General features: G+C 49.7%; 1 protein-coding gene and 1 pseudogene across 2 annotated transcripts in view; both read left to right on the top strand.

Annotated features, from left to right (window-relative positions):
• The window catches only part of DRC3 (dynein regulatory complex subunit 3), a 39,072-nt gene extending 12,832 nt beyond the window's left edge, over positions 1-26,240 (top strand). Inside the window, exons 4-12 of one of the 2 annotated variants that reach the window (XM_055386049.2) lie at positions 2,353-2,556; positions 3,887-4,006; positions 4,591-4,701; positions 7,061-7,237; positions 13,648-13,779; positions 15,472-15,542; positions 16,308-16,431; positions 25,446-25,577; positions 25,940-26,240. In XM_055386049.2, coding sequence (XP_055242024.2) covers positions 2,353-2,556; positions 3,887-4,006; positions 4,591-4,701; positions 7,061-7,237; positions 13,648-13,779; positions 15,472-15,542; positions 16,308-16,431; positions 25,446-25,577; positions 25,940-26,053 — 1,185 coding nt within the window. In that variant the 3' untranslated portion in view covers positions 26,054-26,240. The remainder of the gene's footprint in view (positions 1-2,352; positions 2,557-3,886; positions 4,007-4,590; positions 4,702-7,060; positions 7,238-13,647; positions 13,780-15,471; positions 15,543-16,307; positions 16,432-25,445; positions 25,578-25,939) is intronic. The other variant, XM_055386050.2, reaches the window with a different exon arrangement.
• LOC134758555 (small ribosomal subunit protein uS5-like) lies at positions 18,720-21,946 on the top strand (annotated as a pseudogene).
• Positions 26,241-27,458: the final 1,218 nt, after the last annotated feature.

A 27,458-nucleotide genomic window follows, 5' to 3' on the forward strand; every position in this document is an offset into this window, starting at 1 on the left:
CTGACCTTGTCTCTACTCCCATCTCAACTTCTTCCCAGCCCTCTCCCCTCATTCTGCAGCCACCCTGGCCTTTGCTCAGTGCCTGGCACGTGCCAAGTTCTTTGCTGCCTGGGGCCCTTGCCTGTGCTGTCTTGGCTTCCAGGAATGTGCTCTCCTCTGCTCTTCTGCGGCTGGCTCCCTCAGGTCTCAGATTAAATGTCACCTCCCCAGAGAGACCTCTGAATCTCCTAACTGAAAGAGGCCTCCCTGTTATTTTTCTCTCAGGGTGCCATCTTGATGTTCCTTATAGCACTTAACTCAAAGCATAATGGTTTTATTTACTTTTTAAAACATTTGGCCGGGCCCGGTGGTTCACACCTGTAATCCCAGCACTTTGGGAGGCCAAGGTGGGCGACTCACTTGAGGTCAGGAATTTGAGATAAGCTTGGCCAACATGGCGAAACCCATCTCTACTAAAAATATAAAAATGAGCCGGGTGTGGTGGCGGGTGCCTGTAATCCCAGCTACTCCAGAGGCTGAGACAGAAGAATCGCTTGAACCTGGGAGGTGGAGGTTGCAGTGAGCCGAGATCGCGCCACTGCGCTTCAGCCTGGGTGACAAGAGCAAAACTCCATCTCAAAAAAATAATAATAAATTAAAAAGAAAACATTTTTCCCCCACTTCTAAAATATGTGCTCTTGCCATAAGGGCAGGGACCCCATAGGCCTCGTTCCCCACTGTATCTTCATAATTTAGCACATGCCGGAGGCCTGCTAGGTGACTAATAGTGTTTGCTGCTAGGTGACTAATAAATGACTGGCAGAAATTCACTCAGAAAAGCATGCTAGATTTTTTTTCTATCTTTTGCATAGTACAGTGTCTAGATGCTATCCAATGAAGTATTGCTTTTTTTTTTTTTTTTTTTTTTTTTTGAGATGGAGTCTCGCCCTGTCACCCAGGCTGTAGTGCAGTCGTGCAATCTCGGCTCACTGCAACCTCCGCCTCTTGGGTTCAAGCGATTCTCCTGCCTCAGCCTCCCAAGTAGCTGGGACTATAGGCGCCTGCCACCATGCCTGGCTAATTTCTTTTTTTGTATTTTTAGTAGAGACGGGGTTTCACCATGTTAGCCAGGATGGTCTCGATCTCCTGACCTCATGATCCGCCTGCCTCAGCCTCCCATAGTGTTGGGATTACAGGCGTGAGCCTTGTACCCGGCCAAAGTATTGCTTTTTTAAAATACTTTTTTGCCAGTACTTTTAATGGCAAAAACCACAGTTACTTTTGCACCAATCTAATATTAACTACCTGGTTAACATTTTCCTCATTTTACTAAAAATAGAGTGTAGGGAGAATAAATAAAGTTACTGGAATGTTCCCCTAGCTGTTATCCAGGGAATCCAAGGTTAGCCATAAGTTGGGTCCCATTTAATTTAAGATATTTGTACCTTCCATGGGGCTTTACAATCTACAAAGGCATGCCTGGCCAGGTGCAGTGGCTCACAACTGTAATCCCAGCACTTTGGGAGGCTGAGGTGGGAGGATTTATTGTGACCAGGAGCTCGAGACCAGCCTGGTCAACACAGCAAGACCCCATCCCTACTTAAAAACAAAATAGGGCCGGGCGCGGTGGCTCACACCTGTAATTCCAACCCTTTGGGAGGCCAAGGCTGGTGGATCGCTTGAGCCTAGGAGTTTGAGACCAGCCTGGGCAACATGGCAAAATCCCATCTCTACTACAAACACAAAAATTAGCCAGGTGTGGTGGTGCAGGCCTGTAATCCCAGCTACTCGGGAGGCTGAGGCACGAGAATCACTTGAACCCGGGAGGCAGAGGTTGCAGTGAGCCAAGATCACACCTCTGCACTCCAGCCTGGGCAACAGAGCAAGACTCCATCTCAAAAAATAAAATTAAGTTAAATTTAAAAGATTTTTAAAAAATAAATAAAAGGGTGTGCCTATACTAAAACGCCCATTACCGAATAGGTGTCAGGCACTCTTCCAGTGCTTTTCATAGCTTATTTCACTTGGTCTTTATAACACCTGTAACACACATGATATCCTTATACCCGTTTAACAGATGTGGACATTGAAGCTCACAGATGTTGGGTAATTTGTTCAAGGTCTCACCACATGGTTCAGCAGACCTGAACCATGGTCTGCTGGTTCTTTGAAAAGCCCATTTCTGACAGAGGGTCTCGGTACTGCTTCCCAGCCTGGAACACCCCCACGCCTGCACACTGCCTGTCACCCCACCCAGTGCTGATGGTGCTGTGGCCAGGCTGACTCTGAAAGAGTACTGAGGAGGGAGGTGCAGCTGTGTTTTCAACTCTGTGGCAGCCAAGAAAATGGGCCTTTCTCCCTTTTTCTCCCCAGATCATCTACCTCCGGCGGTTCAAGTGCCTGCGGACGCTCAGCCTCTCTAGGAACCCTATCTCTGAGGCAGAGGATTACAAGATGTTCATCTGTGCCTACCTTCCCGACCTCGTGTACCTGGACTACCGGCGCATTGATGACCACACAGCAAGTGTCTCCCGCTCAGTCTCCCAGCCCTGTGAGACAGAGTCCTCAAGCCCCCAGGTTTCTTGGAAAAGGGGCATTGAAGAGTAGCTTCCCCTGCCCACAACTAGGAGAGAAAGGGCAGCTCCCTCTTCCTAATCCCTTTACCTGACTCTGTCAGAGTGATTCCAGCAGCACCCTTGTAAGTACTGTTTTGTGGGCGTTCCCAGGGGCCAGGCCTCTTCCACACACTGTCCCAGGGCCACCTCACAGCGATCCTGCACTGTCTAGTTTTCCAGATGAAGAAGCTGAGGAGGGCTGGGAGCAGTGGCTCACGCCTGTAATCCCAGCACTTTGGGAGGCTGAGGCGGGAGGATCGCTTGAGCCAAGGAATTCAAGACCAGCCTGGGCAACATAGGGAGACCCCATCTCTACAGAAACTACCAAAATTAGCCAGGTGTGGTGGCACACACCAGTAATCCTGGCTACTCACGAGGCCGAGGTAGAAGAATCGCTTGAGACTAGGAGTTTGAGGCTGCAGTGAACTAAGAAGTTGCCATTGCACTCCAGCCTGGGCAACAGAGTGAAAAAATTAAAAAATTAGAAAAGAAAAGAAGTTGAGGAGTCCCAAGGAGGGCAAGCAGCCAGGATCACTGGCTCAAGGCCAAGCCAGGATTCACCCTAAGTTGGTGTCATCCCAGGAGCAATATTAACAGCTGAGCTCCAGAGGGAACCAGGCCATCAGAGGCTCAGGCCTGGCTCTCAGGGGCAGAGTCAGGGCTGGAGGTAGAGACCTGAGTGTCATCTGAGGATTGCCAATTGGCAGTACTTGAATCCATGGTACAGGTGGGATCACCTGGGGCACATGGAGTGAGCTGGGGGACGGGGACTGAGTTCTAGAGGTGCCAGCATTCCTGGCCAGGTACAGGGGCATGAGCCAGTGCGGTGGAGAGAGCCAAGGGCCAGACCCTCGTGACCAGCCCTATGGCCTCACTCTACCTCTGTCCTGTTGTCCTCCTTCCCTAAAAGAGGGCCAGAAGGCCTGCTGAGGGCTGTTGGGAGTGAGAGAGCAAGTCCTCTGTGGAGAACACCCAGTCTGGGGCGAGGGGAGCGCTCCATTGCTGTGGCTCCTGCCCTGGAGATGGCCCCGGGAACCCCAGCCTGCCACGCTGCCTTCCGCTCCTCCTGGTCTTTCCCTGATTTCCCTGCGCTCACAAAAACCGGGTGAGGGTCATCAGGAGATGGGCATTCTCATCCACGAGACCTCATGGCTTTCACAGCCTTCATGCAGGCCCCTGTGCAACACCCCTGCCCATGCGCGGGAGGCTGCAGCGTGGTAGAGGCGGCATGGCAGAGGCGGCGTGGCTCGGAGGAACCTCTGGTAACAATGCCACTCCCGTTCCCTGGTCAGAAAGAGCTTGCGGAGGCTAAGCACCAGTACAGCATCGACGAGCTGAAGCACCGGGAGAACCTGATGCAGGCCCAGCTGGAGGACGAGCAGGCGCGGCGGGAGGAGCTAGAGAAGCACAAGGTACTGCTCTGGCAGGCTGCACGCCCTCGGCCCCCTCAGATGCCCACAAGAGGGCACTGATCAAGTAAAACGGTCCGCAGGGATCCCCAGGCTCTGAAAACACAGAAATCATGCTCCCTCCACAGGGCCTGATGCCCTCTCCCTTCCTGGCTCGTCTGCTGTCTGCCCCAGGGCCAGCTCCGTCTCAGTCCAGACCCTGACCCTACTCCTTATTGGCATTCCTGCCTCCAGCTGCTGGAGAGAATGTGCTAAAAACAGTCTGTCAGAGGCCCCTTAAGACCCTTAAGGCAGTTCCCCATGACATGCCAGGAACGGCTCAGGTCCTGTAGCCCAGCATGGCCCTGAATTCATGACTGGACCCAGTTGGCCTCTCTCCCACCAGTCTCCACCCTTCCTTGCAAACAGACTGAGAAATGTATAACATTCTGGAAACAGCCTGCAGTTTTATGCCTCTGCACCTCTGCACATGCCATTCTCTTTGTCTGGAACATGCTCCCTCCTGACCTGCCTTCCTCATGGGCCTGTGAGATGATGCAGGGGCCCCTGACAGGAGCCGTCCTACCTACGTGTGTTTCTGCCCGCAGACTGCGTTTGTGGAACACCTGAACGGCTCCTTCCTGTTTGACAGCATGTACGCTGAGGACTCAGAGGGCAACAAGCTGTCCTACCTGCCTGGTGTCGGTGAGCTCCTTGAGACATATCCTTCTGAGTTCATGGCTGTCTCAGAGCCTGTGCCACCAGCCTGCCTTGGCAAGGCCCCTTCCACTCTAGGCCTCAGTTTCTTCATCTCTCTTGTAAGACCTTGGGAGGTAAAATCTCCACTTGAGAGTAATGTACCCAACAGGCAGTTCAGAGTCCGGTCAGCTGAGCTGCATGGGGGAGATGCTGTCTGGATTTCAGGGACATGTGGAGTATCTGGTCAGCATGGCATGGGCTGGCCATGTTTGGCAAGCCAGGTTTTCAGAGGTGGAGAAATGGATTGAAATGTGTTCTCATTAGCCATACTCACTTGTTCTTGTTGTGCACTTGGATCTGGCATTTATTGTTTTCTCAACCACCCCACTAGGCAGGTACTATCATTAACCCCATTTTATAGTTGGGGAAACATAGCTTGGCTGTCCAGGGTCACCCCATTAGAGGCCAGCTTTTGAAGCTTTGTCTGTGGGGCCTGAGAATCTCATTCTTTCCCCAGTTGCCTGGAGCCTAGAGGACGTGGTTGGTACCTGTCATTAGGGCTGTGGCTGTGACCATCGATCAATGGGCTTAAGTTGTGAGCTGAGGGACTCAGGACAGAATCAAGGAGCTCCTGGATCTGAGAGCTCTGAGCTAAGGCATCCAGTCACAGGTGAGTCTATGGAGCCACCTTCACTGGATAGAGAAAAATTCACTCAAAAACCTGACATTCTGGGCCTGTGAGGTGGCTCATGCCTATAATCCCAGCACTTTGGGAGGCCAAGGCAGGAGGATTGCTTGAGGCCAGGAATTTGAGACCAGTCTAGGCTAGGCAATGTAGTGAGACCCTATCTGTATTAGTCTGTTTTCACGCTCCTGATAAAGATATACTTGAGACTGGGCAATTTACAAAAGAAAGAGGTTTTTGGTTTTTTTGTTTTTTTGTTTTTGTTTTTGTTTTTGAGACAGCGTTGCGCTGTTGTTGCCCAGGCTGGAGTGCAATTGCGCAATCTCGGCTCACTGCAACCTCCGCCTCCTGGGTTCAAGCGATTTTCCTGCCTCAGCCTCCCAAGTAGCTGGGATTACAGGCATGCGCCACCACACCTGGCTAGTTTTTTGTATTTAGTAGAGACTGGGTTTCACTATGTTGGTCAGGCTGGTCTCAAACTCCTGACCTCAGGTGATCTGCCTCGGCCTTCCAAAGTGTTGGGATTACAGGTGTGAGCCACCGCGCCCAGCCAGAAAGAGGTTTAATTGAACTTACAGTTCCACATGGCTGGGGAGGCCTCACAATCATGGCAGAAGGCAAGGAGGAGCAAGTCACATCTTACATGGGCAGTGGGCAAAGAAAGAAAGCCTGTGCAGGGAAACTCCCATATTTAAAACCATCAGATCTCATGAGACTCATTCACTATCATGAGAACAGCACAGGAAAGACTCACCCCCATAATTCAATTACCCCCCACCGGGTTCCTCCCACAACACATGGGAATTATGGGAGTTACAATTCAAGATGAGTTTGGGTGGAGACACAGCCAAACCATATCACCATCTCTAAAAAAAACCAAACACACCTGACATTCTGGAAAGAATGAGGGCAGGGTGGTGAGGAACAGTGAAGAGCAGGGCTCCAGAGCTGGGTTGTTTCTGCCAGCTGGTGACCCAGGTTTGCATTGGCTGTAGCCCTGTGTAGCCGTGTGACTTTGGGCAAGGCATTTCATCTCTCCGGGCATCAGTTTCCATCCCACAGGATCACCAAGGTCCTGTAGGCTTTACCTGGTTGACTCCAAGGACTCCATGTGGCAGGCCCTTTTGTACCCTCAGCTGCAGATGAGGAAACTGAGGCCCAGAGAGGTGAAGTGACTTGCCAGGGTGGGTCCTGGAAGCAGTGGCAGAGCCAGGACTTGAACATCCCCAGCACAGCTACAGCCCCTGAGCACCAAGACAGGCCCTCAGTAAGGGTGCCCTTCCAGATAGCACACCAGAGACAGAAACGCACACTGCCTGCTTCCCCAGCTGGGACCGGCTCGCAGGCCCCCAGGGTCCCCAGGCCTCTCTTCTGGGGCCTCTCTGAGCATGTCTGCCTTCTGCTCTGTAGACTCCCCAATGGTTTCTGCCTCCTTCCTTCACACAGGCCCCATTCCTGAATCCCTCAGGCTGAGGGTGGGGATGCACCAAACACACATTTTACCTACATCTCAATCCTGGCTCTCTGGGCCTTTGATTTCTTCATCCACCAAATGAACCAAATGAGACCAGGAGTTTGAGTCTCACACACTGTTGAGCGCACAGTCTGTGCACTGTGCCAGGGTTACCAACACCTTGGCCGTGCCCTCCGCAGCCTGCTCCTGAAATAGCTGTGGGCTTCCTTAACAGCCACTCACCTACAAGGACAAGTTTGTCATCATCTGCGTGAATATTTTTGAGTATGGCCTGAAACAGCAGGAGAAGCGGAAAACAGAGCTGGACACCTTCAGTGAATGTGTCCATGAGGCCATCCAGGAAAACCAGGAGCAGGGCAAACGCAAGATTGCCAAGTTCGAGGAGAAGCACTTGTCGGTAGGCCCCGAGCCTCCTGAGGCCCTCCCTGTCTCCTGCTGTAGGCCCTCCCTGCTCTTGCCACTCCCACTGTAGGGGGGCTGCAACTCCTGTACCCTCTGATGACCCCTGAGGCCAATGGTTATTGTCCCCATTTGCCAGAGATCATACAGCTAATCAGTGGCAGAGCCAAGGCCCGCCTTACACCAGCACCACCAACCACAGCTCCCCACTGCTTGACGTGTGGCCTGTGGGTCTTTGTCACACAAAGCGCCCTTGGGATTCAAGGTCGGCCCTACCCCCCAACTTATCATCGTTGTTACTATTAATAACAGTATTAGTATGACCATTACTATTTTGACAGTAATGATTACCATCCTTTTATTCATTCATTCATTTAATAGACATTTTCTAAGCTCTACTCTTTGCCTGATCCTAAGAAGCTGGAGCCACACTGGACATGGTTCCTGCCCTTGTGGGGCTCAGACCCAGGCCCAGGCCCCACCCCCCAGCTGAGCAAGCAGAGGGATCAGTGCCATCCTGGAGGGAAGCCTGGGGAGCCTTGGGGGTGCCCTAGGGGCACCTTATCTCAGGCTGGGTAGTTTAGGGAAGGCTGAGGCTCACAGAAGAAAGAAAAGATCATGGGGAGGAAGGGCGTTCCTCCACCCACTAGGAGCAGCAAAGGAGAAGACTCTGGGTGGTCAGGACTCAGCCTAACCAGGCCATGGGGTCCAGCCCAAGCAGGGGCCATTGGGAAGGGCACCAATCTTTGTATTTGATGGCAGCTGCCTCTTTGAGTTGGCATTACTTTTAAAGACAGGATGCTTAGCCTGTTGTAAATCACAGATCTTTGTGCGATGCTAAGGAAAGCTGTGGACCTTCTTTTTCCTCAAAAAACTGTTCACACACACCAAGCTTGCTTGTAGCATAAGGGGCTTTAGGGAGCCCATCCTTGTTGTGAACTTAAGGCCCTTCCTTGTTGTGAACTTAAAGTAGAGCAAAGTCCCTCGATGTGCAAGTTCAGATCTGATGGAGTTGGTGATCCACTCCCATGTGCTTCCTGCCTCCCCAACGGCCACCCCCATTCCTGTCTCATTAACCTCCAGGGCCTCACATGTTGTGTGATTTAATTCTCAAGACCCTCCTTGTTATATTTTAGGGAGCAGGGGTTACTGCATTCAACCAGAAGTTCAAAACTGTCAGCAGAGGAATACATTTGGCTCATATATGTGTTTTATTTGGCCTGAATAGGGTTTTAAAACATTTCGAACATCCTGCTGACATTAGAAACTAGCAGATTTCACAGAAAAAAATTGTGGTTGCCAGCTTCTCTGGAAGCAACTGTCATCAGGGCTTGAGTGGCAGTTGTCCCCTCTGGACAGGTCATGTCTCCAGTCCCGCAGTCCCTGTCCAGCCTTCCTTCCTGACATTTATCTGGTCCCTGTAGCCACTGGGCTTGGGAGTGTCAGCTAGCTGGCTCTTCCTGAGGCCTGGTGCAGGGACCCAGCCCCTCAGCAGCGAGTCCCTCTGCAGAAGCAGGATGTGGGCCATGCCAAGCCTGACTTGGAACATGGAACATGCCATTTGCTCCTCCGTTCAGGCACCTGCCTTCATTGTGGGCCAGCTCCTCAAAGGCGACCTCGGACGAGCTGACTATCCTAGTGCTCCCCTTCTAGAGCCAAGAGCAGTGGATCCTGCTCAGCCTGCACGCGGAGTCCCCGGGCCCTGGAAATGTGCTCACATTCAGGCCCAGCAGCACCCTGTGGCCTGGCACAGGGATTTTCCATTGTTCCCTGGGTGCTTTCCATGCACAGCCTAGATAGAGGCCACTGACTTGGAAGTTCCCAAGACCCCATAGGCCCTGCAGACCTCCAGTTCCCTCCCTGACAGGCCCTCTCCTATAGGTTTTCCTACGCTCCTCCCACTCATCCCCATTAGGCCTCATCCATTGCACACAGTGCGCTGCTCCAGGTGCCCAGTGAGTCACATTTCAGGGTCATGCTGCAGCCATGTAAGGCTTGGGGCTCAGGCAGACTCCTCACTGGTGACCCAGAGAAACATTATTGACCCTCTCCTAGCCTCCATTTCCTCATTTGCAGAACAGAGATAACCACCTTGAAGAACTGTAGTGAGAAACAGAGACAGAGAGGGAAAGCACTTGTGCAAGGCCTGGAGCAGAGTCAGCCCAAAAGGATGACAGCATGTCTGTGTGTAGTCGGCTGCACTCTCGAATGAGTGGTGTGTGCACATGGCACAGCCTGAAGAATGGCCACTGGGGGATACGGTCTCCCTCCTACTCCTGTATCTGTGTGTGTGTGTGTGTGTGTGTGTGTGTGTGTGTGCGCGCGCGCATAGCATGCCCTGTTCTGTACTTTGCTTTCGCGTGAGTGTGTGTGTGCATAGCATGCCCTGTTCTGTACTTTGCTTTCGCGTGAGTGTGTGTGTGCATAGCATGCCTTGTTCTGTACTTTGCTTTCCTATATTATGCATCTTCGAGAGCCTTCCAAAAAAAAAGTAGCTTCTTTTTTTTATAGCTAAAATATCGCATTGCATGGGTGAGCCATAATTATTTAGCCAGTCCCTGTTGATGTACAGTTAGGTTTTTTCCCAACCTTTTGCTCTTTTAGTGTTCCACTGAATAAGTTGGTGCAAGTTTGACCTGCAGGATGAAGTCCTAGAAGTGGAACTGTGCATTGGTTTTTTTCATGGTTATTGTCCAACTGTAACCTACAGAACCTGTACCTTCCACAGCCGTCATCAGGCCAGTGTCACAGGCTTCCTCATGTTTGCCAATCTGTGCACCCTGAGTATGCGTTTATTTTCTCTTAAGTGGGGATGAGCAACACGTTTTACATGTTTTACAACCATTTGTGTTTTTTATTCTGTGAATTATTTGTACTTATATTTTGCCCTTGCCCACTTTTCTATTTGGTTTTTGGTTTCTCTCTCTCTTCTTAAATTATTTATTATTATTATTTTCAGAATAGGGTCTAACTCCGTTGCCCAGGTTGGAGTGCAGTGCACCATTATAGCTCACTGCAGCCTTGAACTCCTGGGCTCAAGCAATCCTCGTGCCTCAGCCTCCTGAGTAGCTGGGACTACAGGAACACAACACCACACCTGGCTGTTTCCTTTTTTCTTTTTCTTTCTTTTTTTTTTTTAGCTAGTCAAATTTAGCAGTGGGAGACTGTATACCAACTTTAGTGACACCAAATTTAATAAGTTCTGATAACCTACTACCATCAGACCAGACCTTTCTTTTTTAAAAAGTTATTACCTGGCTGGGCGTGGTAGCTCCCGTCTGTAATCTCAGCACTTTCGGAGGCCAAGGTGGGTGGATCACCTGAGGTCAGGAGTTCGAGACCAGCCTGGACAACATGGTGAAACCCTGTCTCTACTAAAAATACAAAAATTAGCCAGGGTGGTGATGCATGCCTGTAATCCCAGCTACTTGGGAGGCTGAGGCAGGAGAATCACTTGAACCCAGGAGGTGGAGGTTGCAGTGGGCCAAGATCATGCCACTGCATTCCAGCCTGGGCAATAGAGTGAGAGTCTGTCTCAAAAAAAGAAAAAAAATGTTATTACTTTGTAGGAGCTCTTTGTAGATTGTGTCAGTGAAATGAATGGCAAATATTTTTCCCGGATTGTGTTTTATCTTGCAATGTTGTCTGTGGTGCTTTTGCCATTCAGAATGAAAAATTTTTTTGGCTGGGGGAGGTGGTTCACAACTGTAATCCCAGCACTTCGGGAAGCTGTGGCAGGAAGATCGCTTGAGCCCAGCAGTTTGAGAGCAGCCTGGGCAACATAGTAAGACCCCATCTTAAAAGTAAATACATAAATAAATTTAAAAGAATTTAAAAATTTTTAAGGTAGTAGAATTTACCAATCTTCTGGTTATATTTGGCAAGATCTCAGATTATTTGTTAAAAATCTCCCAGGTTTGGCTGGACGCAGTGGCTTATGCATGTAATCCCAGCACTTTGGGAGACCAAGGCGGGCGGGTCACCTGAGGGTCGGGAGTTTGAGACCAGCCTGGCCAACATGGTGAAACCCCATCTCTACTAAAAATGCAAAAATTCACTGGACATGGTGGCAGGCACCTATAATCCCAGCTACTTGGGAAGCTGAGGCGAGAGAATAGCTGGAAACTGGGAGACAGAGGTTGCAGTGAACCAAGATCACGTCACTGCACTCCAGCCTGGGTGACAGTGTGAGACTGTCTCAAAGAAAAAAAAAATCTCCCAGGTTTTCTGCTAGCACTTTTATGGTTTAATTTTTTACATTTGAATCTTCATCAGGAATTTGTTTTCATGTAAGGCTTGAGGTAGGGATCGAGCCTGGTTTTTCTCCAGACAGGGTAGCTATTATTATGTCATTCGCCCCCCTCAATCATGCTGTTACTCCATCCTCCTTCATGACTAATACCAGGCATCAACAAAAACAAGCCAAAATCACATCTGGTGTTGGTGGTAACCCAGGCCCTTTGCTAGTAAGCAGCTGGTAGTCAGTGCTGTTTGGACCCCAGGTTGCCATATACCCTCTGAGCACCCCCTCATTCCAAAGGGCTCAGCATCTATTTAGCAGTAGCTTCCACTTGCTCACTGGGGTTCTGTGTGGGTTCAATTCATCTCCTCAAAGACTGGAACTATCTTTCCTTGCCAGGGTCTTTCCTGGCCTGTGCCTGTGATAGGCCTTTTATAGGAGCCTCCGATAGCCGAGCTCCACTGTGCACCAGGTGCTTCCTGTACACGGCCTCTGAGCCCCAGGACCCGGTGAGGCAGAGATGCTTCTCCCCATTTACAGTGAGGAAACTGAGTCAGCAAATGAAAGTGGGTCTCTCAAGGTCACACTGCTAAGTGACCCAGGCAGGATTCAAATTCAGGTTCACCTAACTCTGAAGTTGTAAGGCAGGTAAATTTTTTCCTCTAGCTTATCAGGGTCACTGACTGGGACCAAGAATTAAACTGACATAAGACAAACGAAAAAAGCACACAAATTTTATTGAGTAATTTGTACATGTACATGGGAGCATTCACAAGCAAAATGAAGGCTCAAGAAGCCGTTAGGGCCGAAAGCTTATATACTTAATTGGACAGAGAGTAGTGAATTGTGAGAATGTGACAAGACAAAGAGGTTTGGGCTAAGGCAGTTCATCGTGGAGAAGCGACAAGGCAGATGAGCGTTAGTTTAACAAGGTTTGTTCACACAGATTCCCCTTGGCCCGGACTCCCTCCCTCTGATGATAAGAATGGCTTCTTGGCCGGGCACAGTGGCTCACGCCTGTAATCCCAGCACTCTGGGAGGCCGAGGTGGGTGGATCATGAGGTCAGGAGTTCAAGACCAGCCTGGCCAAGATGGTGAAACCCCGTCTCTACTAAAAATACAAAAAAAAATGAGCCGGTCATAGTGGCAGGTGCCTGTAATCCTAGCTACTCAGGAGACTGAGGCAGAGAATTGCTTGAACTCAGGAGGCAGAGGTTGCAGTGAGCCGAGATTGTACCACTGCACTCCAGCCTGGGTGACAGAGTGAGACTACGTCTTAAAAAAAAAAAAAAAAAAAAAAAAAAAAAGAATGGTTTCTTTCCTCCTGGTACAGGGAGGGCACCTTTCCCATGGGAGATTTAACTTCTGCTTTCAGGAAGAAAAAGGGAGGTCGGAGGTCAGGGTGTCCTCTTTGCATTTTCTGTTTTTAAGTATCTTTTTTTTTTTTTTTTTTTTTTTTGAGACAGAGTCTCACTCTGTCGCCCAGGCTGGAGTGCAGTGGCGCAATCTCGGCTCACTGCAAGCCCCACCTCCCAGGTTCACGCCATTCTCCTGCCTCAGCCTCCTGAGTAGCTGGGACTACAGGCACACGCCACCATGCCTGGCTAATTTTTTTTTTTTTTTTTTTTTTGTATTTTTAGTATAGATGGGGTTTCACTGTGATAGCCAGGATGGTCTCGATCTCCTGACCTCATGATCCACCCACCTCGGCCTCCCAAAGTGCTGGGATTACAGGCATAAGCCACCGCTCCCGGCCTTCAAGTATCTTTAACTCAAAATAATCACTATGCCAAAGCGGCATATTTTGGTGTGAAATGCTCTGAACACCATGAAAGCCATGGCTCCTTCTACCCTGCCTACCAGCCTCTAATAAAAACCTGAGCTAACAGGGAGTGAGCACTTGCTAGTGCTCAAAGAGCCTCACATGTGTTCTCTCACTTGTGTCAAGGGTAGGGGCTATCAATCGCACTTTACAGACCAGGAAACTGAGGCATGGAGAGGGTAGGTAGCTTCTACACGCTCTCAGAGCCAGCAAATGGCAAAGCTGAGACTTGCACTTGGGCAGGCTGACTCGAGTCCAAATTCTTACCCACAAAACCAAATTGCCACCTGCCATTATCTAATTACACTTAGTTGTTGATTCCTAAAGTGCAGTCTATTGTTTCTAGAGTTTAAGTGCCATTCGAGAGGAGTCGGAACTGCCCAACATTGAGAAGATGATCCTAGAATGCAGTGCTGACATCAGTGAGTTGTTCGATGCGCTCATGACGCTGGAGATGCAGCTGGTGGAGCAGCTGGAGGTAAGGCTGGGCCCTGGGCACAAGTGCCAGAATCTGGCGATGCAGCTGCACATCCATAGGTGAACTGCAGCCTTCATGGGCACGCCTCTGCTGGAAACGTCCAGCACGACTCAGCGTGGCAGGCTGTAGCTTTCTTGCTCATCAGTCCTGTTTGCTTTTATTACATTTTAATCATTTACATTGGAAGTGATTCTTGTGGAAAATGAGAGGTGAGCTCATTCTTCTGAAATGTTCCCCCTATCCTGGAAGTCAGTGGGGAGAGGTTTTTGATTAGACCCCTGGAGCTATCCGGGTACTCTAAAGGCAAAGCGCACCCCCACTTGGGGACCAAACAAAGACCCCTCCGCATTGCAGCCTGCAGTTGCCACTTCTCAGGCGACGCGAGGAGGCTGCAACTCAGCACTAAGTAGTGGAAATGAAAAGCGCTGCTGTCTGAAATTCATGAGCAGCCAGAGTATGTGTTACAAGGCAGCGGAGGCTGGGAGTCTGAAGTGATGTGATGAATTGAACCTCATCGGATGCTGCTGTGGCTGGGCCAAGTGATAGCACCTAATCAATTCCTCACACGTCAAGTGACACCTCAGACATGGGATAGATTTCCCCATCACATCACAGGGCAGGTGCTCCCTCCCCGCTGGAGAGCACAGGCACTGCAGAAGCAGCGCACAGTGCCAGGGGAGAGTGAGGCAGCAGCTCCCAGCCTTTTCAGGCACGGAGATTGCTTTTCAACATCCAAACATTTCCCAGAACCCATGTGCCATCCTACTTGTATTACTGGTGGCCAGAAAGCCACAAGCGCAATCATGCTTTTCAATGACCCTATTTTTATTCACGAGAACAGCACATACATGTGTTTGAAAATTATGTGATGTGCTCACTCTGCAGACAGTCCTCACATTCCTATAGATTCCACCCCTGCCCACCTTGCAGCCCCTGGAGTCTATAGCAGATGGGAGTGGGGCACTCCGAGAGTGGCAGGCCTGGAAATCACATATTCCATTGTTCCTTCAATCAACACTAACTCCCATTTGGGCCTTAGGTGCCTTGCTAAGCACCACAAAACAGCAACTAACTGAAAGAGATCTGGAGTGACAGCCAGCTCCTACTGAGGGCCTCCTCTCTGTCAGGCACCTTGCAAAGCATTTTGTGTGAAGTGACTCATTTAACCTCCCCACAACGCCACAACGCAGGGATTATGCAGGTAACCTATTTCCCAGATGAGGAAGATGAGGCCCAAGGAGGTGAAATGCCTTTCCCAGAGTTACACACAGTGCTGGAGCTGGGAATACTGACCCAGGCAGTCTAGCTCTTAACAGCTCACTCCACTGTTTCCCTGGAGGTGATGCACAGATGTCACTGAGAAACCCAAAGGAGAGGGGGTTGGCTGTGTGTGTGTGTGTTGGGCAGGCAGGCAGGTAAGGGGAGTAAGACCAGGACAAGTGTTCCTGGCAAAGTTCCGGTGACAGCATTAAACATTCAGATGGTGAGGGAGTTAATATGGTTGGAGAACAACAACTTTAGAGAGAGCAGAGGGGTCAGTTCACAACCATCTGCTCAGGAGGGTCAGGATGGGTGGTCTTTACGCTGAAGGTCTGTGATTAGAGGAGCTGGTTGCTCAATTCTGAGGAGTACCTTTTGCTCTGTGCTGGACATCTAAATATGCATGTTAACTGTGTTCTTTAACATTTCCAGGAGACTATAAACATGTTTGAAAGGAACATTGTTGACATGGTAGGAGTGTTTATCGAAAATGTCCAAAGCCTATATCCTTTCTGTGATGACCTTCCCCCATGGGGAGGTGCTACAGAGCCCCTGGGCTTGTCCTGGCCTCTGGACAAAAGAATGTTCCACAGGGTCTGAGGAGGTTTCCCGACCCTCAGAACAATGATGGCCTGGTTAGAGCTGTGGTTTGGATGCCCAGAGGGACAATATCCAAACTGTTTGCAGTAGGCTCCCAGCATGATTGCTCTCATATGAGTGACGTTCGCTAGGAAATGACGCCCCCTGTGTTGCAGGCAAGCACACTCTGGGGTTGAGGCAACCCCCACGTGGAAGACACTATAAGGAGTACATCAGGTGAAATGTTAGGGTGAGGAGCCAACATTGGAGCATGGCCAACCCTTCTTCCACCCGAACTCAGGGCACTCCACATGGGGCAAACTGCTGTGCTCCAGCTAGCAGAAGCCCTGTGGTCCTGCCCTCCTGGGGCTCACAGTCCCTCAGGGAGACAAGTTGTAGAGGCAACAAGTGGTACCAAATGCACAGGGTGAGAAGCAGTTAACCCAGAGGCCAGGAGCCTCCATGCAGGAGGGAGAGAAGAGTGTGATGGCAGGGGCCGAGGGTCCGTCCGAGGTGTGGGGCAGGGAGTCGGGGATGGCCCAGGGTTCGGAGCTTGTGAGTGGACGGTGCTGCCAGCCGGAATTTCCGAGCTCGCCTTGGGCCCTTAAAGTCTGTCTCCCGCCCTCTGAGAGCATCAGGGACGCGCCGGGCCTGCTCCTCCCGGGTCTTTGCTTAACTCGGGGCTGCACGATGGCCCAGTGCCGGGACCTGGAGAGTCACCACCACGAGAAGCTCCTGGAGATCTCTATCAGCACCCTGGAGAAGATTGTCGAGGGCGACCTGGACGAGGACCTGCCTAACGACCTGCGCGCAGTAGGCGCGGGCGGAGCATGGCGGGAAGGGCTGGATGGAGTTGGACTGGGTGGGGGAGGGGCGGAGATGGGGCGGGGCGGGGGGGGAGCTGGGCGGGAGGGGAGGGGCGGGGCGGGGGGGGAGCTGGGCGGGAGGGGAGGGGCGGGGCGGGCTGCTCGGAGCCTGACAGATGTGGTCCAGCCCAGCTCTGTGGCTGGACTGAGGCTCTGGGAGTAAGCCTGACAACCTCCCAGAGCCTCAGTGTTCTCATCTGCAAAAGGGCACACTAACCTGCTTTACAGGGTTGCTGGCAGATAAAATAGGCTAACAAAGCACCTGGTGGGGCACCCAGTGGGGCCCAGTTAAAGAGGAGCTCATGATAATTAGATGGTTTCAACTTTCCATCAGGGTCGTTTCCAAAAGTTCAATTATGTGGAGGCTTCTGGCACTTTCTAAGAGAAGCAGTTACAGGTAGAGGTTGAAGTCTGAGATTTCCCCTGGAGGTCTTCTTAACCTTAGAGTCTGTATGATGAGTACTGTGGGGGTGTTGGAACCACCATTTCTGATCCCGCACAATGCCATCTGGTTTGCACCAGCACATCCACTGATGAATGGTCACAAAATCAGCAGGGTCGGCCTGGGGAACCTGGCTCCATCCCTGGGGTCTGCACGCTAAGAAGGCTCTCCCGGATGTCTGCGCTGGGTCCCGCAGCAGCATGTCTGTGTCTCTGGAAGGAGTGTGGGCATCAAGGGCCCAGAGAGAGATACTATGTTGTCAGGGCCTGCTTTAGTGCATGCATCATTCACTCCACTGCCAGTTTCTCAGCTTCTCTCTGTCGCGACATCACCACCAAGGCAAGCCACCATCGTCCTTGGCCTGGACTGCTTGCCTTTTTACTGTCCTCTTACAGTCCGTCCTCCATGTGGCAGCCAGAGGGACCCTTGAAAACCCAAACCCTATCACTGCACACTTTTACACAACACCTTCTAGTGGCTTTCATGACCCCTAGCGTCAGCTCCTCCCCATAGTCCCCCAGACCCTCGTGGCTGACCCTGCCCATCTGGGTGATTCCCACCCCCAGAACCCTCACTCCTGATGCTCAGCGGCAGCCTCTGAGCTCTTCCCCAGTCACCCAGGCTTGCTCCTTTCAGTTGATATTCCACCTGGCAGACACGCTCTTCCTAGGTCCCCATGTGCCTGGCTTGTCCTTGTCATTCAGATTTCAGCTTGACTATCAGCTCTTGGGAGAGGCCTTTCTTCATCAACTTCCAGAAAAACCACTGTCTCTGTATCACATGCCCCATTTATCAGGTCAGGTCAGAGCCTCATCATAGTTTCAAACTATCTGGCTGATGTGTATTTGCTGCTGATGTGACTATTCACACTACATGTAAGCTCAGGAGGGAGGACAGGGATGGCCTTTTCACCACCATGTACCCCCTCAGTACCAGCAACAGTGTACAACATGCAGCACAGATGCCAGGCATCATCTGCAGAATAAGTGTGAGAGCGTATGCTCACCAGGCCTCCACTCTGCCAGATACGGGGCTAAGTCTTGCAGACACACAGGACCAGCAGTCCCTGACTTCCACAGCCTCTGTCCTGGGGCCCAGACAGACACCCAACATAGCAGTGTGGTGATAGGGTCACTGTGACACCAGCCTTCCCTCCCTAAGCTGTTAACTGCAGCTAATTGCTATTGACCAGACACAGGAAAACACCACCTTCCCTGTGAAGTAAGGCTGTCCCTGAGTGCCCAGTTTGGAATTCCCCAGACAGACCATCTTGGGGTGGGTGGAGATCCCTCCCAGCACAGCTCCCATGTCTGTGACACCCAGAAGGCACAGGACTGAAACGTGCCCAATTTCTAATGACTAGGACACACAGAAGAAGATGAATCCAGAGGCCAACAGCAGAGAAGCAGGCTGGGCTGGCATTTTCAGTGGCCAGCCCTCCCTCCAGCCCAGCTGGCTCTGCCTGGTGCCAGCTGACCACCGTTCCTGTGGCTTTACGCCTGCAGTTATAGGAAGAGACTCCCCAGGACCTTATACCATGGCCTAAGTCTCCTTCCATCTAAGCAACAAAAAATGTGACCTACCCTTCTCAGGAGGAAAAAGTATGCTCTGACTATATGAGTAATACCAACATCACTTTGAAAGGCTGAGGTGGAAGGATTGCTTCAGCCCTGGAATTTGAGACCAGCCTGGGTAACATAGCGAGACCCCCTCTCTACAAATAATAATTTAAAAATTAGGTGATGCGCACCTGGTGGTCCCAGCTACTTGGGAGACTGAGGTTGGAGGATTACTTGAGCCTGGGAGGTCAAGGTGAGCCATGACTGTGCCACTGCACTCCAGTCTGGGTGACAGAGCAAGACCCTGTCTCAAAAAAATAAAGGAATAATATATCGCTGACATTTGACTGGGGGCCTCCTGAGGGCCAGCCCTCTGGGAAGCACTGAACTCATGTTTGCTTTTTTAATCTTCACATCAACACGGAAAAGTAGGTACTATTATGGTTCCTTTTTACAGATGAGGAAACTGAGGCACGGAGATGAAGGTAACCTGCCCAAGGACACACAGCTTATAACAGATAGGGTTGTGATTTGAACCAGGCAGTTTGACTGAAAGCCTTTGACAAAATGTCTACTGTATAGCAAGATGGGGATGTTCAGAGGAGGGACTAGGGCTGTGGGTGAAAAAAACCTGGCTTCTGTTACCTAATTATCAAGGAGCATATCTTGATAAGTCATCCTGATGAGGTTATCTCTAAAACTCCACTCATGCAGTTGAGTGACTGTTATCAGCTCATGACCTATGTGGGGCCGATCTGTCCCATATCTATTTTCAAGTCCTTCCAGCTTTGAGAGGAAAAGCAGAACGTACATGCTGAGGAGAGAGCCTGGAGCTGGCACTGAGGGAGGGCATCTGAGTGGTGCTGGCAGCCACAGCTGCCCATTTAGGGAGGTGGGGAGGACAGAGGTGCTGCCTGGCTGCTCTGAACATCCACGCGGGTATCCGGCTGCGAGGGCAGGGTGAGTGCTCAGGCCCAGGGAGGATGCAAGTCCCCAGGGTCTGCTCAAGTGGCAGTGGGTCTGACCCAAGCCAGCAGTCTCTGGATAGGGAGACTGCCACAAGATTCTGGCTGGCACCAGGAGACTCCACGTTGGCTTGTCCCTGCCCATCAAGCCAAGCTGCTCATTTGTCTGTGGCAGAGGAGAATGCAGGGTTGTCAGGTGCCCTTTGTGGGTATGATGGAATGATCTGATCCCACATGCCATGGGGCAGCAAGTCCTCAAGCCACTAGCAGTGCCGTGGTCCTGGGGAGGGGCACCAGCTGTTGCCTTCTCAAAAGTCACTTTGTTGCTACCGAAAGCAACCTACAGATTCAATGCAATCCCCATCAAAACACCAATGACATTCTTCGCAGAAATAGAAAAAAAATCCTACAATTTAGAACCACAAAAGACCTTGAAGAGCCAAAGCCATCCTGAGCAAAAAGAACAACGGTGGAGGCGTCACATTACCAGACTTCAAAATATACTACAAAGTTGTAGTAAGCAAAACAGCATGGTACTGGCATAAAACAGACACACATTTCTCCAAGAAAACACCAAATGGTAGATGATACCATGGCAGCAGGAGGGCCCAGAAGCCTGGAATGGGAAACCATGGAAGCTTTGTCAGCAGCTTCTGGGGCTAGGATTGTGGCCATAGTCAGGGCAGGGGCTGAGGCTGCGGGGAGCTCTCAGAGGCAAGGTCCAGGCAAAGGAGTGGATGCCCATCACCAAGCTGGGCTGCCTGGTCAAGGACATGAAGATCAAGTCCCTGGAGGAGATCTATCTCTTCTCCCCGCCCATCAAGTAGTCTGAGATCATTGACTTTTTCCTGGGGGCCTCTCTCAAGGATGAGGGTTTTTTTTTGTTTTTTTTTTTGAGACGGAATTTTGCTTTTTTGCCCAGGCTGGAGTGCAATGGCATGATCTTGGCTCACGACAATCTCCACCTCCCAGGTTCAAGTGATTCTCCTGCCTCAGCCTCCTGAGTAGCTGGGATTACAGGCATGCGCCACCATGCCCAGCTAATTTTGTATTTTTAGCAGAGATGGGGTTTCTCCATGTTGGTCAGGCTGGTCTCAAACTCCTGACCTCAGGTAATCCACCCGCCCGCCTCAGCCTCCCAAAGTGCTGGGATTACAGGCGTGAGCCACCGCGCCAGGCCTAGGATGAGGTTTTAAAGATTATGCCAGTGTAGAAGCAGACCTGCCCCAGCCAGCGCAGCAGGTTCAAGGCGTTTGTTGCCATCAGGGATTACAATGGCCGTGTCAGTCTGGGTGTTAAGTGCTCCAAGGAAGCAGCCACTGCTGTCAGAGGGATCATCGTCCTGACCAAGCTCTCTACTGTCCCCATGCAGAGGCCACTGGGGGACCAAGATTGCAGGCCCCACACTGTCCCTTGTAAGATGACAGGCTGCTGTGGCTCCGTGCTGCTGCACCTTATTCCTGCACCCAGGGGCACTGGCATCCTCTTGGCCTCTGTGCCCAAGAAGATGCTGCTGATGTCCAGTATTGACAACTGCTACACCTCAGCCAGGAGCTGCAGTGCCACCCTGGGCAACTTTGCCAAGGCCACCTTTGATGCCATCTCCAAGACCTATAGCTACCTGCCCCCTGACCTCTGGGAGGAGACTGTGTTCACCAAGTCTTCCTCTCAGTAATTCACTGACCATCTTGTCAAGACCCACACCAGAGTCTCTGTGTGGAGGACTCAGGCTTCAGCTGTGGCTACAACACAGGGTTGTTTTGTTTTGAGATGGAGCCTTGCTCTATCGCCCAGGCTGGAGTGCAGTGGTGTGATCCTGGCTCACTGCAACCTCCGCCACCTGGGTTCACATGATCCTCCTACCTCAGCCTCCCGAGTACCTGGGACTACAAGCGCACACCACCATGCCTGGTTAATTTTTTGTATTTTTAGTAGAGATGGGGTTTTACCAATGTTGGCCAGCCAGGCTGGTCTCAAACTCCTGACCTCAAGTGATCCGCCCACCTTGGCTTCCCAAAGTAACACAGGGTTTTTATATAAGAAAAATAAAGTGAATTAAGCCTGTTTAAAACAAACAAAAACACAGATACATAAACCAATGAAACAGAATAGAGAACTCAGAAATTAATCTGTGTATTTACAACCAACTGATTTTTGACAAAAGCGCCAAGAACACTCACTGGGGAAAAGACAGTCTCTTCAATAGATTTTGCTGGGAAAACTGGATATCCATATGCAGAAGAATGAAACTAGATTCCCACCTCTCACTCTATACAAAAATCAACTAAAAATGGATCTAAGACCTACGTGTAAGACCTGAAACTGGCAGGGCGCAGTGGCTCATGCCTGTAATCCCAGCACTTTGGGAGCCTGAGACAGGCAGATCGCTTGAGCTCATGAGTTTGAGACCAGCCTGGGCAACATGGCAAAGACCCACCTCTCTATAAAAAATACAAAAATTAGCTGGGCATGGTGGTACCTGCCTATAGTCCCAGCTACTCAGGATGCTGAGGTGGGAGGATGGCTTGAGCCCAGGAGGTGGAGGTTGTAGTGAGCTGAAATTGCACCACTGCACTCCAGCCTGAGCAATAGAGACAGACTTTGTCTCAGAAGAAAAAAAAAAAGACCTGAAACTATAAAATGACCAGAAGAAAACAAGAGAAATGCTTTAGGACATTGGCCTGGGAAAAAATTTTATGAATAAGACCTCAAAAGCACAGACAACAAAAGCAAAAATAAATGGAATATATCAAACTATAAATCTTCTGCACAGCAAATGAAACAACAGAGTGAAAAGACACCCTACACAATGTGAAAAAATATTTGCAAACTACTTATCTGACAGGGTATTAATATCCAGAATATACAAGGAACTCTAACATCTCAATAGCAAAAAAAAAAAAACAATTCAATTAAAAACATCTGAACAGATGTTTCTCAAAAGAAGACATACAAATGGCCAACAAATACATTAAAAACTTTTCAGCATCACTAGTTATCAGGGAAATGCAAATAAGAACCAGAATGAGGCATCATCTCACCCCACTTAGGATGATAATTATCAAAAAGACAAAAAATAACAAATGCTGGTGAGGATGCAAAGAAAAAGGAACTCATATACTGTAAGTAAGAATGTAAACTAGGACAGCCACTAGGAAGAACATTGTGGAGGGCCCTCAAAAACTACAAACAGAACTATCATATGATCCAGCAATCTCACTACTGAGCATTTATCCAAAGGAAAGGAAATCACTATATTGAAAACATATCTGCACCCATGTTTACTGCAGCAGTGTTCGCAATAACAAGATACAGAATCAACCTAGGTGTCCAACAACAGATGACTGGATAAAGAAAATGTGGTACATATACACAATGGAATACTATTCAGCCATAAAAAAGAATGAAATCCTGTCATTCATGGCAACATGGATGGAACTGGAGGACATTATGTTAAGTGAAATAAGCCAGGAACAGAAAGTTAAACACCTCATGTTCTCACTCATATGCCGAAGCTAAAAATGTTGATCTCATAGAAGTAAAAAGAAGAACAGAGGCTTCTAGAGACTGGGAAGGGTAGAGAGATGGAGGAATAGGGAGAGATTTGTTAAAGGATATACCAAATTAACAGCTAGATAGGGGGAATAAGTTCTAGTGTTCTATACCACTATGGGATGACTATAGTTGACAATAATATATTATAGTTTCAAATAGCTAAAAGGAGGATATTGAATGTTCTCAACACAAAGAAATGATAACTGTTTGAGACGGATATGCTAATACCCTGATCTGATCACTATACATGATAGGTGTTGAAACATCACTATGTACCCCATCAATATGTACAGTTATTTGTCAATTTTTTTAATGCCAATTTTTTTTTTTTTTGAGGTGGAGTTTCACTGTTGTTGCCCAGGCTGTAGTGCAGTGGTGCAATCTTGGCTCACTGCAACCTCGGCCTCCCAGGTTCAAGCTATCCTCCTGCCTTAGCCTTCCGAGTAGATGGGATTACAGGCACCCGCCACCATGCCCAGCTAATTTTTGTATTTTTATTCACCATATTGGCCAGGCTGGTCTTGAACTCCTGACCTCAGGTGATCCACCCGCCTTGGCCTCCCAAAGTGCTGAGATTACAGGCATGCGACACCGTGCCCGGCCAGTGCCAACATGTTTAAACAAAGAAGTTGCTTTGAAAGAAATGTGTCTTTACAGCCACAAGGACCACAGAGCAGGGCAACAGCTCAAAAAAGACTCAGGAATACCTGTTTGCACAGCCCCTGCCTCCACCCTAGTGCTTTCAACCTGCAGAAACTGGAGAGGGATCTGGAATATTCTACCCATAAAAACTATTCTAAGAGGGAAAATTGAAGTAGCCACCACTCTAGGCCACCCAAAGTCCAGAAACAACTTGTAACTCACATTTCAAAACAATTCCCTTAAACCCAGTTTCCTTTTGTTTTCATTTTACAAATGTCACACAGTTTTTCATAACCAATTCTAATCATGTATGTTTCTAAGCAGACTTCAGTTTCTGTTGCTTCTCACAGCTTTTGAAGCTGTTTTCTACATATTCAAACTCTGAGGGGTATGATTTCTCTGCCTGGCTTAGAGCTCCACTATGACCCACCTTTTAGAATGAAGGATGAGAACCTTTTCGTGATGGGTTGACACTGTGGTTGTAGTTATCTCTAAAATAACCAGGACACCCACTCCTAAGCACACTGCCAAGGCTCACCAAAAACAGGCTTTACACACCTTTGAACCATTCCCAGAGCCTGGCCTGGGACCTTGTACACACATGGAAAGAACTTAATAATTTATTGACATTTCTCCCTTGTGACTGTGCTAATTGGTCCCCCAGACACCCCATTCTACATATCAGCTAACCTGGCTTTTCCCACATGAGATTATGTGGAAAAGCAGCATCCCACAAGACATTAACAGGCATTACTCTGAAGTCTGTAGCCAAAAAAGTTGGAAAACCAAGAGAGACAAAGCTTAAAGGGTTTATTTTCCACAGGACTTTGTAGAGCCTTCAGAATACTTTGTGCCCAGCAAATCTTTAGGAGGGGCCTAGGATGTGCTGGCTTTCCCAAATGTATTTGACCAAAGAATACTTTTTTTGGCAGAAATATTAACATCTTAAGATTGCACAGAACATTGTAGAGACCATTAAGTTAACTGCCACTACAGGAAAGAACAAAAAGTGCACACTCCACTTGCAAATCCTCCCTGCAATACAGAGCATTCAGGTGCTCTGCCTTACCAAGCGCCTCTGCTTCAAGGTGGAAGCAACTGCTTACTGAGTGCTTCAGTGGCCTTGCCCTGCTCTGGGAAATGACTCCATTTCAACCATCCCAGGCAACAACAGCCACAGTGTCAACACCTAGAACCAGTGAGGCCTATTAGAAGGTGGTTGTTTCTAACAACTTTTTACAAGACAGCAAAGTCAGGAACAAGAGAAGGCAGAAGGAGACTCCAAATGTAATCCAAAGTTTGGTTTTGTTGACATGAGTGGCAGTGGAGAGACAACTGTGGGGTGAACACCCATGAGTTTGTAGGGCCTGCTGTCTTCAGAGCAGCCTCGAGACCCTCAGCCAGCCTCATGCTTCCACCCAGCAGGCAGAGGTTTTGGGCAAGTTAGACTTGAGAGTAATTGAGAGAGAAGCATTGTGAGAACAGATGTCCTGGGTGAGGTGTCCCCTGGGCAGCCATCTGCCTTCACCCTGGAGGAAACATGCTTCCAGCGGGGACTGCAAAGTAACACCCTGGTTGGCCCTTTCCCCACAACACCTGCCCTGTGCGGTTGGGGAAGCGGCTGTCACAGATGAATTCACAGATGAATCGGCAGAGTGCGCTGATACAAAGGTGGGCTCTGCTCTGAGTGTGGCCTGCACAGCCAAGGGACTTCCAAATGCTCCTTCTCTATTCAGCTCCCTTTGTGTTCACGGTATAATGACACACACTTTCTCATTGGATTCTTTTCACTCACCAGCTTTTTGTCGATAAAGATACGATTGTTAATGCTGTCGGGGCATCGCACGACATCCACCTCCTGAAGATTGACAATCGAGAAGATGAGCTGGTGACCAGAATCAACTCTTGGTGTACACGTTTAGTAGACAAGGTGAGTCAATGCCAAGCCATCCTAGCAGGCTGGATGAATTTTTCTAGCTGACATGGAAATCCTCCCTAGGTAGTGGATAGAATTTTCATTAAGGAATGAAATGAAGGAAGAAATAAAATTAAGGATTATAGAATTCCACACTGAAGACAACATTGCCCAGAGACTTTAAAACCCATGGGCTTCATCATTTTCCTAACTCCTACCTCAAATATACAGAGATCAGCAGAACCTGGGGAGGCTCTGAAGCAAATGAGGTTTGCAGATCTAAAGGAACTATTTTCCCCTTCCCTCAAACTGGACTCAGTGAAAGATATTAACCAATGATCTGATGTAAGGAATCGGGCTTTGGTTTCACTCCTCAGATTCACAAGGATGAGATCATGAGGAACCGCAAGCGTGTGAAGGAGATCAATCAGTACATCGACCACATGCAGAGCGAACTGGACAACCTGGAATGTGGCGACATCCTAGACTAGATGAATGTCAGCCACAGGAGCTTCTTCAAAACAGCACCAGCCCCAGCCAGGAGAAGGAAGTGCACACGCCTCACCGAGCACCTCTAGAGAGTTGCTGGGCATCTCTCAACCGCGATCCCCAACACCATTCTTCCCCCACCCCTGGAAAAACTTCCAAAAGTAGAGAAAATAAAGGACTCATTTCACATTTCCCCTACTCATAAAAAAAAAAAAAAAAAAAATCAGCTGGGTGCGGTGGCTCACGTCTGTAATCCCAGCACTTTGGGAGGCCGAGGCATGCAGATCACGAGGTCAGGAGTTCGAGACCAGCCTGACCAACATGGTGAAACCTTGTCTCTACTAAAAATACAAAAATTAGCCAAATGTGGTAGCGTGCGCCTGTAATCCCAGCTACTCAGGAGGCTGAGGCAGGAGAATCACTTGAACCTGGGAGGTTGCAGTGAGCCAAGATTGCACCACTGCACTCCAGCCTGGGCGACAGAGCGAGACTTCGTCTCAAAAAAAAAAAACATGTTCATGTAGGAACAAGAGAAAGAGTTTGAGATGAACAGCTGGTCCCAAGCCAGCTGACAGAGCAACTCCCAAGGGCACTGCCATCAGCTAGATTCTTGGCTGTGGCATAAAGTCAGACACGTGCCCCTGCCGTTTCCCCTGCCATGCCTAGGCAGGCTGCCAGCCACAGGCAAAAGGAGGCCAGTGTGGGCTGAGACCTTCTCTGCTCTGGGTGCTGAGGGGCAGGGAAGCAGGAGGAGAGGCTGCAGCTCCCACCACAGTGCTGGGGCCTGGGCCTGCCCACCAAGGCTGAGGTTAGCCACAGGGACCTGAGGACCCTCCAGAAGAGCAGAGCGCAGGCGGGGCATCCCAGCTCCACCATGTCACCCCCGCAGCCCTGGTGTCATCTGTGACAGTACCTCACAGTGCCTCCGAGGAACAGTTCAGGGAGACAGTGCATGGGAAGCGTGGAGAGGCACCCAGCATGCAATCAGTGCCCTGTGAGCAGGGTTGATGCCATTACCTTACTCAGGCTGGCAAGGACACAGGGCTGAGAGAGCCTGTCTGCCTGAGAACCACTCTTCCCCCCCCTGCCCTCTTACTGGCCTGACACCAGAAAGTAGCGCCTGCCTCCTGGGACACTAGAGGTGGCTATGTCAGGAGGACCCTTAGGACTCCTGGGTGGGAGATGAGCGGAAACATGCACATCAGGTGACCTTGTCAAGCCTGTCCAGGCTTTTAGCCCAGAAACAACTTCTATTTTCTACTTTCTAGAGTAAATCATTTGTTTTAGAACAGTAGGAACAAATAGAAACAACCAGCTTAGACCACAATTGTTTCAAAAGATTGTTTGATTAAAAGCCAGCCAAAAAAAAGCCTTCAGGCTGAGGCTGAAGAACACAAATAGAGTTGT

Source organism: Gorilla gorilla, chromosome 4, assembly GCF_029281585.2.
Source record: "Gorilla gorilla gorilla isolate KB3781 chromosome 4, NHGRI_mGorGor1-v2.1_pri, whole genome shotgun sequence".
Taxonomy (NCBI): domain Eukaryota; kingdom Metazoa; phylum Chordata; class Mammalia; order Primates; family Hominidae; genus Gorilla; species Gorilla gorilla.